General features: G+C 42.8%; 1 protein-coding gene and 1 long non-coding RNA gene across 2 annotated transcripts in view; both read left to right on the top strand.

The window, feature by feature from the left end:
- The first annotated feature begins 296 nt into the window (after window positions 1-296).
- Window positions 297-8,962, top strand: LOC309875374. The gene is made up of 4 exons (XR_014317027.1): window positions 297-2,954; window positions 3,522-3,839; window positions 8,251-8,286; window positions 8,938-8,962. It is a non-coding gene; the product is annotated as an uncharacterized lncRNA (long non-coding RNA).
- A 2,264-nt stretch (window positions 8,963-11,226) lies between these two features.
- The window catches only part of TOP2B (DNA topoisomerase II beta), a 62,941-nt gene continuing 54,578 nt past the window's right edge, over window positions 11,227-19,589 (top strand). The window contains exon 1 of the mRNA XM_082753759.1: window positions 11,227-11,650. Within this exon, the coding sequence (XP_082609885.1) occupies window positions 11,573-11,650 (78 nt within the window). The 5' untranslated portion in view covers window positions 11,227-11,572. The remainder of the gene's footprint in view (window positions 11,651-19,589) is intronic.

The following is a 19,589-nucleotide window of genomic DNA, read 5'->3' as shown; positions in this document are numbered from 1 at the left end:
ATTAGTAATAAGATGAACTTCTCTAGAGTGCAGCATAATCAGATGCTTTGGCCATCTTTTGGACAATTTCAGATATAGCCGAACACTTCCCTGGTAGCCTTTCTACAGCTTCAGTTGTTCCCTTGATCAACATGTGATAGCAATTACCTCTGGTGGCAACACTCCCTGTTGTCTTCACTGCTAAAAGCCCTTCTAAATTTACTTTCTTCTAAACTGGTGGTTTTCATCCTTTGAAGCAGTCTCTGCAACAGAGATCAAGGCAACTTGCAGGTGAGTCACAAGGTAAGATAGGGAGATTTCCAAGCCAGCCCTGGATTCTTCCTTTTCCTTGTTTCCCCTGTGTATCACAGACTGGCAACCCCAGCCCCATAAAGTCTCCCTGCATTCTCCAGCTCACGAAAGCTGCTGTTCCTTCTCTACTGGGCAGTGGGAGAAAGCAAGCTGTGAGGATGAGAGTAGTATCATCTGTTGAGTGAGTTTATTTCTGTGTCTTCCTCTGAATTCGGCACCCCTCACTGCTGGAGAATGTCCATCCATCTCCTTAGATCATTTTATCTCCTACCAGCTTTTTGTCCCTACTCATACCCACCGCATATTCACAGGACAACCAAATCCTCAGCCAGTATCATCCCAGAATCACTCAGTAACCATCCTTCACTCTGTTATCCTTCCATGTTCCCAGTGTAGTTCCTGTTACCACCAGGTCTACTGGTCATTGACTGTAGCCTTCTGCAGATCTGCTAACATAGACGTTTCCTGGAGCTTCATCAACACCCAGGAACCCAAGAGGTAAGGAAAGTGGTATAAGTGGTCCATGAGGCAGAGGAAAGCGAAGCAGCAGCCCTTCTAAGGGAAGTACATTGAGACCAGGAAGCTAAGAACCTAATGTTTTAGCATGCTTATGTATGTAGTTGAAAATGGCAATGAGGTTCCCTACAGAATTAGATTAGTAGATTTTATTTCGGGGGAGAATTATTCCTCACACATCACGGAAACATCACAGGAAGGACGGCTATAGAAGATGCAGCAAAAACCTGAAGAACCAAATGAAGGATTAAGCATTATGTTTGTGTGTTGTGCTACAGATTTCTGTTGTAAGGAATTGAGAGTTAAGCTTTCAGTTCAACTCCATAGGATGATGCAACCAAATATGGAATTGGGACAAATATTTTAATTTCATGTCATTTTGAAGGATTAACTAGTGCTTTTCATAATCTGCAAAGACCCGTGGGAGTAAAAGTGCAAAGCACAGCATCCAACCCATTAACATGCTAATTAATTTAGGGGAAATGTAAAAGGTATTTCCACTTATTTGCATCTTCATCTTCTCTTACAGAACCTGTTCAGCAAGGCATGGTTAACAACCCTGTGGGTAGTACCAGCCTTACCAGTCATGGGGCAGCCCCCAGGGCTTTGAGCAGCCTGGTGTGGTGGGAGGTGTCCCTGCCCATGGCAGGGGGTTGGAATCAGATGGTCTTGAAGGTCCCTTCCAACCCAAAGCCTTCAGTGGTTCTATGAATGGCATGGGAGTAGCATAGATCAGGGATGACAGGAACTGCAATCCTCCTGCTCGTGAAATGTAGCGTTTCATAAGCGATTATAAATCAGCAAGGAAGATTTAAACATTAAATGGAAGCTGGAGAGAGGCTTGGGAGTGCTGCGTTCAGTGGGTGTGCCCGGTGGGAGCGCGTTTACTCCGACGGCGGGCTGGGGAGCGCTGCATGTTGTGCCGCGCTGTGCAGCCATTCGGCTCCGTGGCTGAAAGCAGTCCTGCTGGTTTGGTTAAGCAACTGTGAGCAGGAGTGTGCGCCTTGGGTTGTGTTTGATTGTTGTAGCTTGTGCTGCGTTCCCATGGGCTGGTTAACGTGCCTGCCGCTGCTGCCTGCAACTGTGCTCTGACTTCAGGGTACTCCGAGAGTTGACACTGTTACGGCTTTACTGTGCTCCTCCAGTCTTGTAACAAAAAATGTTCTACGTTAACAAAAACTGTCAGAAAAAATCAGCTTGTTGTTTGGTTCGAGTTTTCTTCACTTCTCTACAGCATCTCAAAATTAGTAGCTTTCATTATTTGGGAGAACAATTGTTCTGACTAGAAAGATTGTGATATATTTTGAGAATGAAACATCACAAAGAACAATATAAATGCACAAATACATATAAATAATCTCTTATTCTGTGACTTCAAGTAATTTCATTGTCTTTTCAGTCTTTATGCTAGTATGCTCTTTCATCATCCTTGCTTATATTTCAGAGAACTGAGTCCAAAGTATTTTGAATGATAGAAAATAATAAATAACTGGCAAAACAAAGAACAACAAACCTAAGGAATTCATGTGCATGTGCTGGGAACTAACAGATTCTTTTTCAAAGGGTAAGATGTTAAGTTAAAAAAAAAAAAAAAAGGAGCTTCCATACTTCCCTGTTATGTGTCACGAGAGAAATGAACTCAACAGAAAAATGGCATGTTCAGTAGAGTATATGATATGACTCTAAAAATACATGAATATAGAACCAGTAAGAATATCAGTGGCTTTGTGTAAAGAACTAACTTTTTAGAACTTGTTACAGGATAAAGAGGATTCTGATACTTAGTGTCAAATAAAGTTTCCAAAAATACTAGAAAACATATAATTATATAAACTGCATTTTCTAACTTTTGAAAAGACATTAAAAGAAGGACAATGTTGAATGGAATGGAAGTTGATACTGTGTTGGAAATTGCTGGATAGTATGTCTTTCCTTTTCATGAAAATCTGAAAAATTCATAGCACTTACTACCTGAAAATAAAACTACGTGAGCAGTAAAAGCCAACTGTAAAAGAAACCACACCACTTCCAGATAAATTTAATGAGCTACTCCCACTCTTCAAAGGCTTTCTGATATAAAAGGTTCCAGCAGAAGAGCATATGTGGAATAACAAAGCTCAGTGAAAGGCAACCAACTCAAAAAGAAGGTGAGTTGTTATTGCAACCATTGTATAGCAGAATGCTAACAACTTCAGCGTGAGTTCACTACAAGACAAAGTACAAGAAAATGTTTTAGCTGTTATATGAGGGCACAGTATATAACTGGGTAGCTCTTTGCAAAATTAGTTTAAAAAATGTAGAGTACAATTATTGTAAAATGATCAATAGATGTTTTGCAAAAAAATAGATACGCTGGCTTTTTCATATTTAGGTCTAACAGTAAGCATAAAGCTAAAAGATGGAGTACTTTTTAAGGTTCTTTACCTCAGTTTGCAAGAAATGTAAGAAAATTCTAAAAGAACTGCATCAGTGAAGAACATTTTTTTCTTTGCTGTACTCTAAGTTAAATGCACAGTAGATCTCAAAAGAAAATGTATAAAATGAGGGCTACTGCTTCTTTGGGTTAAACAAAATGCGTATATTCATATCAAACCAAGTTACTTTTAACATATCACATGGGGGAAGAATTTTCTCTTAGAACATTAAATGAATTCAGTAAGCATTTAAGCACATGTATTCAATGTCACTTAAGATTGTCTTCCTCCTTCTCATAGGTGACAGACAGGAACCCCAAATCTAAAAAAGAAATGCTGTGATCAGGATTCAGCTTTTTGAGATTCTCAAAAAAGGAGAGATGCTCTTGAAAGCCACGTTGGACTGAAGATGACCTAGACCGAGATTCCCAAATTCTGTTACACATGTGCTGTAGCAAAGTGTTGCCTAAATAATTACTGAGTAGTCAACGCATTTTCCTGGCCAATACTGAAAGCAGCAACTTCTGTTACCACCACCAGCAATAGCTACAGCAATAGTGAGGAAGATGCGTGTAAGAGCCACTGATCTGGATGTTTTTACTTCAAGTACAGACCGAGGTAATGTGATTTTTATTTTCTTGAACAAGAACAGGAGAGCTTGAAGCTCTTTAAGCTCTTTTCTTGAAGAGAACAGGAACATGATGGATATACACAGGTAAATGGAAACAATATAAATTAGGTGGTGGACAAAGATTAAAAAAAAAAAAAAAAAAATGTTTGGATAAAAATAGAATAGACCATAGCCCAAACACACACACACACACACACACACACACACACACACACACACACACAAAAAAATATTTGTTACTACATTTGGTATTTTCTTTTACCTGTTCTAACAAGAACTGCAAGAATTAAATGCTGAGAAGAAAAACACACTCCACAGGAACTGAAGACAGTTGTGTGTTATCTCAGGGAGAAATGCGTAAGACAGAAATACCAAAATATTAAAGGATAATACCAAAATATATAAAGGTTTAACAAAATCTTTTAAATGCATTTCTGATCTTCTTTGCTTAATATGAACTTCCAATGAAAATTGAAAAGTGCATGAAGCGGCTAGCAAGACCGTTTTTAAACACAGCTAGTCTAATCTTCTGAGCTGTTGAATTACACAACTCACTGAAATAAATAGGAACTGCTGGTGCTGTGTTCTGTTACAAATTATGCCACTTGAGAAACTGTTTTGTAACTGATCTGAAACAAGTAATTGCTAGGGATTTGTGAATTCAGATAATGCTAAAGTTTAAGTAGGTGGCTGAGTCTTGAGTACATTATTCAAGCACACATCAGATTTTTGTAATCACTTCCTCAAAGACTTTTGAAGAATTTATTCTCAGAAGTCTTCAAATTGTCTACCGACACAGGTGATCTGAAACAATACATTTGTGCAAATGGAATTTTTAGTAAACAGGTTGCTGAAAAAATAAACAGCTTCAGACAGCTAGAAAAGATTATTCACAAATACAATATTCTTGTATAAACTTCCTCTTTTAGATAAACTGTTCTGTAATTTTCAGTAGCACACATTCCCTGGACTGTGGGCTATGAAACTGTAATTCAGTTCGCCGTAAATCCCAACGAGCAGGGGTAACATGGCAAGAAAATGGGGACTGGAAGCATAAGATTCTCCCAGCCACATCAGGAGATACTCTACAAACATTGGAACTATCGGCCATTGTGTGGGCCTTCGTGGAATGGATGACAATGCCCTTGAATGTGGTCACAGACTTGTTATATGTGGCCAGACTAGTGGCACGCATAGAAGATGCCCGAATTAGAGATATACAAAACGAGCAACTATTTGACTTACTACGGATGCTGCAATCTGCCATCCGTCAGAGACAGCATGCATATACAGTTATCCACATAAGAAGCCCCTGAGTAAATTTACTATGGCTAGAGAGGCGTATGCCGATTTCCACCAAAATGCGAATGGACTGCATAAACAATTTGGTATAACAATGGAAGAAGCACGAGGAATTGTATGGGCGTGCCCCAATTGTAGTCACCAGGGCCCAGGACTAGGGGTTGGAGTTAACCCTAGGGGTCTGGGGCCGCAGGATATTTGGCAAATGGATGTCACACATGTCCCTGTATTTGGAAGGTTGAAATACGTACATGTTACAGTAGATACATATAGTAAGTACATATGGGCCTCAACCCAGACAGGGGAAAAGGTTTTGCATGTACAAAGACACTTAACAGCTTGCTTTGCAGTTATGGGGGTGCCAAGACAGTTAAAAACTGACAATGGGCCTGCTTACAAAAGCGAGAGAATAAGAAAGTTTTGTCAAAGATGGGGGATTCAGCATATAACAGGAATTCCTAACTGGCCAAACAGATTTCTGCTTGAGCTTACAATCAACGACGGAGCCATTTAAGACATGCCTAGTAGGAATGCCAGGATATGAGATAACAGATTTTAAGGGTTTTGTGACGAATTACAGCTGTACCGGCTATGAGAACACCTCACAGTGCACTGCCCACTTATCAGCAATCTTAACACGACCCTACCTTGGGGTCTCCTGGGGTCTCAAGTGGTGGGAAACAAGAGCCACAACTGGACTCAAACTTGCATAGTGTTTGGAGACAGGTTTCAAGAATTAGCCGGGGCAGGCGTTGTACTTGCAAAACTCTTGGGTGTCAGTGATCGCCAGTGGAATCCTTTCCACAACGAAACGGGCTGGACTGTAGTTTCACCAAAGAAGGAGAGGGATTTCTATATTTGGGGACCCTACAGTGGGTATAATGGGAACCGATCTCTGGGGGCCTATGGGGCCAGTTATAAGGCAGGGAAAAGTGTCACACATAACGAGAGCCTGTGGAACAATGGGACTATGAAGGCCCTTCCCCCAGGCATGTTCTTGATTTGTGGAGACCAAGCATGGCAGGGGATACCGGCGAATGCATACAGAGGTCGAGTATGCATTTGCAGGTACCTTGGTCGAGTGGGATTACTTGCGCCTTGCCACCAGGATTGGCTGAATATCTCCAAGACAATGTCCAGTAGAACAAAAAGAGACACTCACAGTCTAACACCTGACTGTAAAGATAATGTTGAATTATGGTCAGCAACCGCGCGAATATTTGCCTCCTTCTTCACAGCAGGGGTGGCAGCCACGCAGGCGCTGGCACAAATAGAAAAGTTGGCATGCTGGACAGTGAAACAGTTCAACGCGACTACCGATATCCTCTCTCAAATGATGGATGATATGGACAGTCTGTGACACTCAGTGTTGCAGAACCGGGCAGCCATTGACTTTTTGCTGCTGGCCCAAGGACATGGTTGCGAGGACTTCGAAGGAATGTGCTGTTTTAATTTGTCAGGTCATAGTGAGTCGATCCATAAAAGGTTGGATTGGCTAAAAGAACACATGAATAGAGTACGAGTGAATGTTAACCTGTTTGATACCTGGTTGAAATCCCTGTTTGGTGACCTCTCATATTGAGTTGATCTCTTGCTTCCCCGCGCTGAACTCGGCGGGTCGCGTACCCGCAAAAAACATCATGGTCTAGTGATTCAAAGCACTGACCCAGTATAAACTCAAGCTGCCAATACAAAATAGGTCAAAGGGGTTGTTTGGTAATTTGTGGGATAGGTAACTTCAAATTGTCTGACTTCCTGTGGTTCTGCTGTCATGTGTTTGACTGGACCTTTCATAGTTAGTCCGCATTTCTTTTTAATAGTTTCTTGTTTTTGTCTTACGCACTTCCTATGCTCAGAAGTATTGTTCTTTGACGTCTTCTGACCTCATTCATTTTCCACTTGGATGTTCACAACACATTAATTCAACTTTTTTTTTTTATCTTTGCCTTGGATCTTGTCTTATCCAAATATTCAGAAACTTGTGGCCACCTCTTCCTTTTCACTTTGGCATCAGCATAAGCTCTGCGGTTGCAGTGACCGCAACTTAATGACAGGCTCTGTCTCAGTGACTCCAGGTGGAGGCTGTACCATCTGCCTCTCTATGGTCTGCCCTGATTCTTTCCTCTTCTTGGATTACCACAAGAACCATGCAACTCAATTTTGAGAAGGGAAATGCAAATGTACATCCTGACATAGTCATCGATTCCAGTCACAACTGGTGGTAAAACGAAGCTATGCGTGAAAGGTTGCCCTTTCCATTTCCCCCCCATAATTGCTAATCATGTATCAAACTGGAGACTGTATCAGAGGTGACTGAATTTTAGCTCAGGAGAGCAAAGTACTGTCCTTTTAGGCTTTTCCCAGAATGAAAGCCCGGTGGGTTTTTCTGTTTGCTCCATTGGTCATCACTTCTCTCCATGGGTTCAACAAGTCCACGTGCCCTATATAGGAACAACTCTGTCACCTTCTTGCCATCCCTGGAAAGAATAGATGTGACTTTCTGCCATCAGCAAGCAGCCTTGATACCCACTCTGGGTACATCATGGATTTCTCCTGTCTGGAAGGCTGGAGAAACACACTATTAACAGGGACTTTCGAGGGGCAAGAAGAGTCTTGTTAGGTAAAGATTAATCGCTACTCCCATTTTCTTGCCCAAAGAGTCTTGAGTGAACTGCTAGGAACAAAACTACATGCCTTAGTCAAAAAGATAATCCCTTTTGGAGAGAAGCTGATATTGTTGGATGATCCAGCAATAGGAAGACTCTTCTTAATTGTCATGGAACTGCAGCCTGGAATTCATTCAGAACTAAGGCTGTATGAGTGTGTTAATAACCATCATGGCGTACTACCACAATCCTACTCAAAGACTTATTGGTGATTTGGCAAATGCTAACGAATCATGATGAAATTTTAAAATGCTGTAGAACATAGAATTTACTTTATTGCAAATGCAAACATTTGATATTACAATATGCATTGTTTTATACCTTATCACAACTACATACGATGTGAAATGTATAGCATCATGCACATCAACTTAGTTACATAAATATTTTAGACCAAAATTGCAAATTACACCTTTTTTTTCCTGTGTAGGTTGCAGAAAACTGACAGCTGTGGTCACTTATTTAGGTAGGTGGTTGTATTTGAGTATGTGGATAAGAGTCCACTCAGAGTGGATAAGTGTACGTGGTTTCACAAATAGGCAAGTTTTATGCCCTTGAAGTCTGGTGCCTGAAAAGCTGCAGAGAAACAGAAGTTTTTATTAAACAGCAAGCAAACTTGAATAGAGGCAGCAAATGATTTGCAATCAAAGTATTTATAGATCATACATATGGCTGTCTTAATGCTAAAGTAATTACAGGCTGCACTTTAGACTTGAGTAAAAAGAATGGGAATGAGGGCAAAGAAAAATCTGAGCATAAAGTAATTATACACAAAGTAATATTACACTAAATATTTTGCTTACTAAAAACAAATACTAAAACTAATAGTGATGCTGGTCTAAGTAGACAATTGTAATGAAAATCTGTAGGGTATTTCTATTCATGTTATGGCCTCCAGCTGGGAGAAAAACTGATGAATTGAAAGAGGAATTTTGTGTGTATCATCTCAAAGGGACAATTAATTTAACATGTCACACAGTAAATGTAAAGTATTTCACAAAAACTGATAGGACGTGACTGGGGCAGGTGGCATCCAGCAAAGAAATCCCACTCTTATCAAAATGTTACGGTGTTTAAATTCAATTCATGCTTAAATTTAACTCTGTGTTTGTTTTAGCAGGAATCACTTGAAACACGATGAACGGTCTAGTCTCACTTCTTCACCTCTGAAATCCATGGAGGCAGCTGCCTGTAATCTCCTAAGAACTTTGTCACACCATCCTGCGTGGCAAGGAATGCAACCACTCAACATACACACATACCTATTATGGATAAAATCAATACAAACAACAAGCCAGTAACATGCTGGGCTATGTCCACAGTCTCACAGGTAGCGTAGTATAGGATGAAAATTAAATGAGAAGCACCTTGGACAAAATAATTTCAAAGGTGTGTAAAGAAAATGCTTGGAGGAACTTCAGCCTCATCTCCTATATTTATTCCAACGTGACACAGACTGAGCATGTCTGACCATGCACATTCAAGGATCAACAACTGCCAGAAAGAAACTCCCTCTGTCTTTCTGTAACCTATATAGAATTGGCTGTCTTCAAGCTAGATCGCTATCTAAAGCTTGGCTCAAGATAAATGAGTGCAAAAAACACACTTCCCACGCTGAGAACAGCCTATTTACTAAACAGCTGGAGCTAATGAGAAGTGAGTACGCTCATGTCTGTGACTCGTTGTATTTCTACTGCATACATTAGTGGTTTTCTACCAATGCAAAAAGCCTGGAACAGATGCACTCCTGCTATTTCTTCTGGTCCTCCTGGTACTCACTGTAGGCACCCTGGTTCACTAAACCTACTTCATTGTACCAGGCCCTACGCACATATTTGAGAATTAGAAGAAAAAAACCAACAATTCTAATCAGCACGTCCAACACTGAAGCAGTAGGCAGAGCCCCGTGAGTGCTACCTTCTTGTTCTGCAAGAAACACTCCTTATCTTGCCCAAGTCGAGGAAAACCCAGGCTGCCGCTCAGGGGCACATGCAGCTGCAGTAAAACGGGGCTGGAATAGATAACGTAGTGTCCGCGCTAGGCAGATGCCATTATTTTCTCTAATCCCTGTGCAGCACTTAGATATTAGTTTAGCGGGTTCCTTAGAAACTGACGGAGCAAAATCATGCTAAATAAGCAATATTTACTATAAATTCTTCTGATCCTTCCCTCGAGGTGCAATTGAACACTACGACTGCCTCCTCAAAAGCAGCTGCTCGGTTTCCAACATTTTTACTACTTCAGAAAAGCATTCTGCGAAGGGAAAACCTTTAAATTATCACTATTCGACTGAAATTATGCTCTTTGGGTACCAATTTGTCTACCGAGCGGGACGCGGGGCTGCTACTACCCCCTCCTTTTGTGACTTTGCTGCGGGAGCAACCCGAGGCGCTGAGGGGAGGGCTGCTGCGTGCCACACACCAGGAGCAAAATCAGAAATCGCAAACTGGGGGGCTTGCGTGCGGTGTCAGAAACCTACGGCCACAATGTTTTGGTTCATTCTGCTGCTGGCGGAAAAGCGAAAGCGGCTTGGACTGGAAATATTCGTCATGCCCAGGCCCCACATACACAAGACGAATTTCGAGCTCTGGTGGTGGAGGCAGCTGCGGAGTGGCAGCGTGCGATGTTTTACTGGGTGATGGTGGTGATGGTTTTCACCAGAATCACAAATATTTTAGGAAGGGACCGTGTGGGGTGTATGGAACTGGGTGCTTCGTTACGTGACCCTACAAGAAGGCGAGGCGGGGCTGGCTGAAGGGGGACTAGGACATGATGATGCTCAGGAGCCCTCCAAAAAAATGGGGGAAACGGGAAAAAAAAAAAAACGGGGCCGCGCCGAGCCCCACCCCCAGCGCCTCCCCTCAGGGGCCCTGAGGGGAGGGGGCCGGGGGCGGCCGCGGCCGTTACGCCCCGCCCCTCCCCTCCTCAGCGCCCCCGCGCGGCGCCCAGGCTCTTCCTCCCTGTTGCCACCCGCAGTGACGTAACCACAGCCCCGCCGGCCGCCCCTTCCTATTGGCCGGCGGCCCTGGCACCCGGCGCGTGATTGGCTGCTGGGCGCGGGGACAGGGCTCCGGTGGCGGCGGTGTGGGGGGGGGCGCGCAGAGCCCGGTGCGGCGGCGGCGGCGGCAGCGGGGCCCGCCATTGTCCGGGCACCGGGACCGGGGCGGGGGGGGGCGGGAAGGAGAAGGGGAAGGGGAAGGGAAGGGGAAGGGGGCGGGGCCTGCGTGCGTGCGTGCGTGAGGGGAGCGCGGAGGAAGAAGGAGGAGGAGGAGGAGGAGGAGGAGGAGGGAGGGAGGGAGGGAGGGGGGGGGTGGGTGCGCGGGGGCGGGGCGCGCGGGGGGCATTTTGTTATTAACCTCGCGCCGGGGCCTTTGTGGCGGCGGCGCTGAGGCGGTGGCGGCGCCGGGGCTCGGGTGGGCGCTGAGGGCAGCGGGAGGCGCCGGGCCCGGCCTCCGGGTGAGGTGGGGAGGGGGAGGCGCTTTTGTGCGTGCGGCGCGGCCCCGCCGCTGCCCTGCCTTTCCTTTCCTTTCCCTTCCCTCCTCAGCCGCCTGTGTCCCGGGTTTCCGCTCGGCCCCGGCATGAAGTAGGGGCCGGGCCCGGGGGGCTGCGGGTGTCGGGAGGGCGCTGAGGGGGCCGCGGGGCCCGGGCTGGGGCTGGGGCCGGGGCCGGGTCGCGGGGCGAGGCGCGGCGTTGGGGCCGGCCCTGTGGGCTGCCGCCTGCGCGTCGCCTGAGGAGAGAGAGACGGGCGGAAAATGGCAAAGTCCGGCGGAGGAGGAGGAGGAGGCGGTGGAGGAGGAGGTGGAGGAGGCAGCGGGGGACTGACCTGGGTGGTAAGTTGGGGGGGGGGGGAGGGGGAGTTGTTGAGTGTTGAGGTGATTTTTTTTTTTTAATTATTATTTTTATTTTATTTTTTGAGTCCCTTGTGCGTGTGGGCCGGCTTTTAAACGAGGGAGCAAGCAGGGAAGGGGCAGCCCAGCCTGCACAGCTGTTCTGTAGGGGTCCGGGGTGGCAGGAGGGGGCTGGCAGCACCGGGGGGTCCTCGGGGTGCTGGGGGGGGGAGGAGAGGGGGTCGGTGTGTGGGTCTGTGGGCAGGGAGGGGGAAGGAAGGAGCCCCCCGCCTCATAGGGGATCGCTCAGCAGCGGTGCTGGCTGTTGCCCTGTGCAAGTCGCAGTTGCAGCAGCATAAAGCCTTTGTGGGCTGCCAAAAGGGTCCTGCTCGGATCCCAGCCTCTTTCACAACTTAAAGATGAATCCAAAAGTTCTCGGGATGGGTAATGAGGCTGGAGCCGGGTGCTCCAAGTTGTACCTTGGAGTTAAACTTCATTGTCTCCCACAAGGTGCCCCGCTATAACAGGGCTGAGAAGGTGGGGGGCTGTTCGTTTGCTTTCTTTTTTTGTTCCTTTAACTGCTTCTTGTGGATCAAACAGCAGTAATGAGGCTTTAGAGGCTGCAGGTGATAAGTGCCGCTAGGACTAATGAATCGCTCTGAAAAGTTGTGAGGTCTTTTGAGGGTATTGGCCGTGGTGCCCAGCACTGAGGGATGCTGTGCGGGTCTGTGGTGGCAGTGGGAAGGAGGGAGCAAAGGTGACCTGAAGGGGTCTGGTTCACCCAGTCGATAACTTCCCGGCCTCTTGCTTACTGGATGTGGAGTTCAAAACTGGGTAACTTATCTAATGGTGAAGTAAAAAAAGATGGTGCATCTGGGTGGACGGTGAGGTGGCTGTGTCTTTAACCAGATGCACGTGCTTTATGGAGTTAGGAACTTTAAGAAGTCATGTGTAAGAGTAATGAACGAACTTGTTCTTTGGTTGTGTCTTTCTGCATCTTTGAGCTCTTGAGGAGAAAAAAAATGCATTACGAAGGTGAACAAATCCTGTGTATTCTGATGGTGGGTGACTTCTGTGGCTCTAATTACTGCATTTTATGTTAATTCTATTTAATTTTAAGAAGCCAGCAGCATGAAAAAGTATATAAAAATGAGCAAGTTTCTGGGTGTGTCACTTGAAGTTAGACAGGTTAGATACAGGAACAGCCAAAGTAAAGAAGTTAAAATCATTCTGCTTTGCTTCCTGCAATACGGTGTGATCTTTATCATCTGGTCTTTTGCTTAGCTCTTCAGAATTAAGGCTTATACAGTATAGGTTGGACAAGTAATTGAAAGTTTTACATCTCATGTAGAAAACTGCGGAATGAAGTGTGGAAATCGCTGAGTAGGCATTTTAATGAAATGTTCTTAAATCTAATGGGGATGAAAGTATGGTGAGTCAACGGTTTTCCACAATTGGAAGTAATTGGACTCTTCCTTCTCTAAAAGCAGTAAGGAATAAAGTGTTGTTGTTCTGTCACAGTAGTTGTGGAGAAATAATTAGATCTTAGTTAATACCCTGTGTTGACTCTGTTCAGAAAGCCGTAAGACTTTTTTTTTCTTATGTGCATCTTAAATGCTGAAGGTAGGACCTGTGAGACAGTTCCTAAAGCCAAATGTGTTTGCTGTCAGCTATAGAATACTGGCATACAGAAGAGCAATATTGGGGCGGTGGTTAGCAGTTGGTTTAGTGTGTTAGGTGGAAAAAATGGTGTTGTGGTCAGATGTTGGTTGAGGTGTAGATGGGATATGTTGGCCTTGAGGTTGAGATGTACAGAGTTTGGGACAACTTCAGTCTTCTGGTTTCAGTCTGCCTGGCCTACGTCTGCTGGATATGTAGGTACTTGCTACTTGATATTAAGCTCTTCTGAAACTACCTTGAGGGTTTTTTTTTAGGCTTTGTATTACTGTGGTGAAACAATCAGGATGCTTATTTTCTGAGTAATGTATTTCTATTGTTAGAGGTTTCTTTTTAAGACCATAGGAGTTAAACAATTGAAGAGGAACAGAAATAAGTCTGAGCTCTAAAGGGGGGGGGGAGGGGAAACATGTTTAAAAATTAATGTGGTGGTAGTTTGTATTTCAAATTAGCAAATCCTAGGTGTGTAAACTGGTTCTCATGTCTCACCAAGAGTTGTCTGTGTAATTTTGGCTTTGACTGTGATTTTAAATTGTATTATTGTTCTTAAGTTCAGCTACCTAGGAAAGAACTGTAAGCAGTTTTGAAAGAGTTTGGGTATTCTTTAAGGTACAGAACTTACATTGGAGTGAATTTCCTACTGGAATGTCCTGCAAGTGTCAGGTGATACATACTTTCTCTTTTAGAGGCAAGATGAATTATGTGGCTGTAGAAACAAACAGCCAGTCATTCATTTTTAGCTACCTAGTAGCTTAGCTTAGTAACAGAACTTGAAGAAATGTAACTAGCAGTGGTGGGCTGGGAAGCAGGCACAGCTATTGGTGATAGGCGCCCATGAGAATGTAGCCATTTAAAAAGTTTATTAGGAAAACAGTATATTGTTATAAAACTGAAAACAAACTAGGATAACTTCAAACTTATAAATTGTACTAGTGTCCTGGTTTCAGTTAGGACAGAGTTGGTTTTCCTCCTAGTAGCTGGCAGGGTGCTATGTTTTTGGCTTAGGATGAGAAGAGTGCTGATAACACCCCGATGTTTTAATTGTTGCAGAGCAGTGCTTACACCAAGCCAAGGACTTTTCAGCTTCTCGCTCTGTCCTGCCAGCGGGCAGGCTGGGGGTGCAGCAGGAGCTGGGAGGGGACAGACCCAGGACAGCTGACCCAAACTGGCCAAAGGGGCATTTCACATGATATGGTGTCATGATGAACAATATATAGGGGTGGCTAGCTGGGGTGGGGGGCTGAACGCCCAGGGTTAGGCTGGGCATCAGTCAGCATTGTGCATCACTTGTTTCGTACACATTATTAGCAGTACTATTATCATTATCATTACTATTAATGTTATTATTTTCCTGTCTTAATAAACTGTCTTTATCTCAGCTCACAGGCTTCACTTTCCCATTTTTCTCCCCATCCCAGAGAGGGAGGGGGGAGCGTGAGTGAACGGCTGTGTGGTGTTTAGTTACTGGTTGGGTTAAACCACAACAACTAGTTATTTTTTGAGGAGTTTTTTTTTTTTTGTCACCCAGCTGATTGAGTGTACTTGCAGCTCCCACTGCCCCCGTAATGCTGTAATAGTTGATAAAAGGTGGAGTTTTGACCAACAGATTTATATTAGTTATTTTTTGTGGGTGATCTCCAAAGGTCACACAGAAACATGTTGTTATGAGTTAGCTACAAAAGCATTGATCTATAAAGTAGAGGAATTTCTGTTGGTAAACATAATGGCAGTTTCTAATGCTAGAAAAACTTGCTTTAAACAAAACCAGCCACTCTTATCTTCACCCTTTCTTTGTGTTTAGGGACAACGGGAAGTGAGCTGTCATGATACGGTAATAGTGCTTTTTAAAATATCCCCTGTATTGTCCAAGTGAAGTAATTTCAAGTAACTCTATGAGGTGTGTTTGCTCTGATACAGTGGTAATGCACACAGAACCATTGAAGTGGTTTCAAACAAGCAACACTTTTGTGGTAACTCGTAGGAATGTTTTCAAGGCTTTCTTCTTGACCCTAAAAGCTATGTGAGCCTTATAAATAAAAGCTGAGACTCCTGAAAACAGTTGAAGGCTTCAAACACCACTTCCATCTTCCAGCTCTTTGTGAAGGAAACACTTCTAGGAAATGCTAGCTTAACATGAATATATGCTGAGCATTGATGTGACTTTTCTTTTTTAAAAAAGTTTGTAGCAGAGGTCTGTGTGTTTCTTGAACAAAATAGAACAGCAGCAACATGTATACCAGTTAGGCCTAGACTGGTTCATACATGGTTTGAATAAATACCTGAGCTGTATATTGGTAAGTGGAAAGACAGATAAATTTAAATTTATTTAAATATTTGCTATTAGCGTTTCTCAATAGTCTCAGAGTTTACACTGAAAATAACATTTGCAGTAACATCACCTTGCTTCAAACAAAAAGAACATCTACGCAATAGAGAGGATAGGACACTTCACTCAATACAAAACACCACCATCAAATCTCTGTTAAAGGGTCCTTGTCTCTCTTTTATCACTTCATTTGGAAACAAATGCTCTGAACTGTAATAAAGGATTAGCTTTCAATGGTTTGACTTAGCTGTTAGTAATTTGCTTCAAGAGGATTAAAACAAATCTTTGTCTGGATAATGCCTGATAGGGTCCGGTGATAGGCCGTAATTTGCTTCCTAAGGTTTCTGAGCTAGGTGGTTTCTAACTTCATGGGTAAGTTTTTTCCATTGGAAATCTGGCTAGGTTTTCTCCTTCCACAAGTACCTGCCCACTGCTGCAGTATGTACTCCATCAGATACCCTGTTTGGGAGCGGAGGCTTTTGAGTGGAACGAGGCAGGAGGAGCTCCCTTCTGTCACTGCAGTGAGTCTGTAAGCCTAGGCCTGTAAGCCAACAGGGTTCTGCCTGCCTGAAGGACAGTTAAGCAAATACGACCAGTAGTAAGACTAAATCCTGGTCATATCTTCACTTCTTAAAAATTAACACACCAGCCTAGAGATGAACCATATGTAAACAATTCTTTATTATCTTAATTACCATTTATTACCACTTTATCCTGTTCAAAAGCAGGAATAAGTGCTTGAAGTTCCTACCCTTAGCTTCTAGACCTTTTCAGTTGCCTTTATAGACCCAGGTTAAAGTTCAAAATGATCTTTCTATTCTTTCCATTTATTTATTTTTTTAATCTGGATCAAGCACTCTGTTTCTCCTCTGGCTGAAGCTGTGCCTAGGACAGTTCTTGTAACAGTGTATGCCATTAGTTACTTTCTTATCGTGCCTCTGACACCTTGTGGCCTCTCCAGAGGAAGAGAGGTCTTCAGCTGTTGCCATGCATTGACTGGTCTTCTGCTTTTAATAAGCACCTATCTTTTCTTTTGTGATGTTGTCCAAAGAACTGTGGCTTGTGTGTGTTTGTTTTCTTCCCCTTTTTACCACCTTATGCAATGGAAGGGAGGTCTGACCTCAGGATGGTCCTGTTACGTTTTAGTAAACCTAATGCAGTCTGTAGGTGTTCTGGAGCAGTGTAGTCAGTCAGCAGTCAAGGGGGAGCTGCATTTCCTTCTGCTTCTCTTGATTTTTCTGGTTCTGGTGCCCTTAAGAGAGCAGAGGTGCAAAGAGGTGTGATGGCTCACTCGGATATTCTAGCACTAAGGAAAATGTTTGTGGCTTGCTTTGGCAAGTTGGATACAATTGTTGTGATTCATCAGATGTTACAGCTTGCCTGCCAGAAGGGAACGTTGTTACCTTTATCCTCTACTCTCCACAACCATCCAGTGAAATACTTTTGTCCTCGTCTTGTTAAACAGCTAAATAATGCAGGGTCAAGGATGTAATGGAGATGATGCTAGGCAGAGACTTGGTGATGGAATAAGATCAGGGCGACCTCTTTGTGACTGCAGCTGAGCCAGACTCGCAGCTTAATATTATGCGGCTTCACCCCGTGTGTTCTGTGCTGGGAGGAAGACTTCTTACAGCATCAGTGAGAGAATGCTGAATCTGTGGAAGTGAGGAACTAACAGAATTGTAATGAACCTTAGGAAGGTTTGTGTATCTTGGAGGGAAGGGTGGTTAAAGGAAAATGCATGGGAGATCAAGCGTTTGTTGGGGGAAGGTGTACATTCAAGAACGTGCCCTCTGTTAATGGTCTCTCTGTCTAGATTTGTATGTACACATAAAGTTTCCAAGCTAACTACTGCATTAGATGTGAACTAAAATTATACTGTTTAGATGGATAAAGTGACCTTTCCAATAAAAGAGCATATAAGTAGTCTAGGGTAGGCAGTTTAAACCATATATATTTTTTGCAAATCTAAATATAGTGTCTTATTTTCATAGACCTTGTTTTCCAGAATCAGACTTCTAATTTGTGTGTGAACTGTGTCTACGTGCAAAAGCTGTCTTCAAATACACATCTATATTCCAATTAATTAAAAGCATCAAATATGACTCAAGGTTTCTATCATAGATTTTGCCCAGGGCAGGGGGAGAGGGAGTGCAAACAAAAAAGCACACTACCACTAAAGCTGATATGAAATATACGGAGAGAACTTGGAAATTAAAACTTCTTTTCAACATGGATAATTTAAAATAGTCAATTTTTTGATCACCACTCACAAAGAAAATATTGTTCTGCTCAATATAGGTGTTTTAAAAGGTTTCAAAAATGTATCAGGCAAAAATACATCGTTCTAAATGGGGATAACTGTTTGAAGAAGCCTGTGTTGAAAATTGCATGCTTGGAGAATTAGTGGTGTCCTCTCAAATACATGCAGAGAAATCCAAGTACTTTGGAAGAAGGTATTTTAATGTAGATATCCCTTATTTAAACACTGAAGTAAATATTAAGTCAAGACATGTAAAATGTTTTTATTGAACTTTAAAAATAAATAGTAAAACTTAAAATAAAACCTGAGATTTAGTAACCAATGAAGGTGTAAATATTAAACATAACAAATGCTTGTTTATAAACATAAGAGAAAATAATTCTTCTGAAGTAAAATGATAGATCAGTTCTTTTTTTATACATATATAAAATATATTCTGGTTCAGAAATATATTGGTTTCCTTGCTCTCTTCTTCAGTTAGTTCAGTAATGAGTATATAAAGGGCTGATCTGAAAGTCAGGGAAAGATTTCACCCTTGCCCCCTATAAATGAGGATCAGATCTTCTAGTTTCAAAACTCTGGTGTGATCACACATGCTCTTACTCTTAGGGCCTGAGTCCCTTTAAATTATGTTCCAAAGTGCATGTTGAACTTTTTCTGTGATATCGGTTCATCTAGTTTCATTTATTAAAGCTATTTTAAAATGCCTCTGCATCTTAATGTAATTCTAATTTACATATAAATACACTTTGCCACTGAAAGCAAATTAAAGCACCACTTCTAATTTTTTATTTTTAATGATAAATCTGCATATTTATTACAGTGTACACATCGAAGTAATTCACTTTTTTTTTAGCAACAAAATAAAAGGACGTCAGCACAGCTAGTGTAAAGGTTTCTTAAGCTAGATTGTGTTTGAAAGGTTTAGATCTAAACATCAGAGCTGTATTTCCCTTAGATATAATTTTAAAAGTTACCCTAAAATGAAAAAGATGCAAAAGAGAGCTAAAATTGTTTAATCTTCTGTATGGATTTTTCTTGATATGTGAGGTAGAACTGCAAATGAGGTATTAAGCTGCCCTCCTTTAAGGGGAGAGCTACATCCTTAAGAGGTGCTGAGTTCTGGTATTCTTCCTTTTATTGAATGAGTGGACGTGCCCTAGATTGAGGCTTCCTATTCCTTATCAAAGACGTTGAATGTTGTGAGAACAGATGTATGAAGAACTGGGCAAACGTCTGCAAGGTGCCACAAACTCACATGCCAGCTTTCTCAATCTGTGAGGGAATCTTCAGGGAGAGAGAGAGCAAAGCGCAGTATTTTCTTGTCACAACAGAATCATGGGAGCTGTAAGATAACAGAAAAGTGATTTTCTTATAAATCAAAAGAATCCAAGATAAGTAGAAAAAATAAACAGCTAATAAATGCTCTCTTCCTTGTACCAGAACATCTGATTCTCCAGTAAGCTTGTACAGAAAAATGGGCCAGTAGACAACTGTTTTCTCCCAGTGAATGAAAAATGGGGGGAAGGCTCCATTTGCTTCTTGAGCTGATTTATTTTGAGCTCAGTTTTGGTTCCACTGTATGGAGAAGCAGGGAAGGAGAGAAAAGTTTTCATTTTTGGCAGTGGTTAACTGTTGTTTTCTGTAACAGGGAAATCTGACCATCCTCAAGGCAT

Source organism: Aythya marila (genome assembly GCF_965140915.1).
Source record: "Aythya marila genome assembly, chromosome: 2".
NCBI classification, from domain to species: domain Eukaryota; kingdom Metazoa; phylum Chordata; class Aves; order Anseriformes; family Anatidae; genus Aythya; species Aythya marila.
This window is presented reverse-complemented; position numbering and strand designations above follow the sequence as displayed.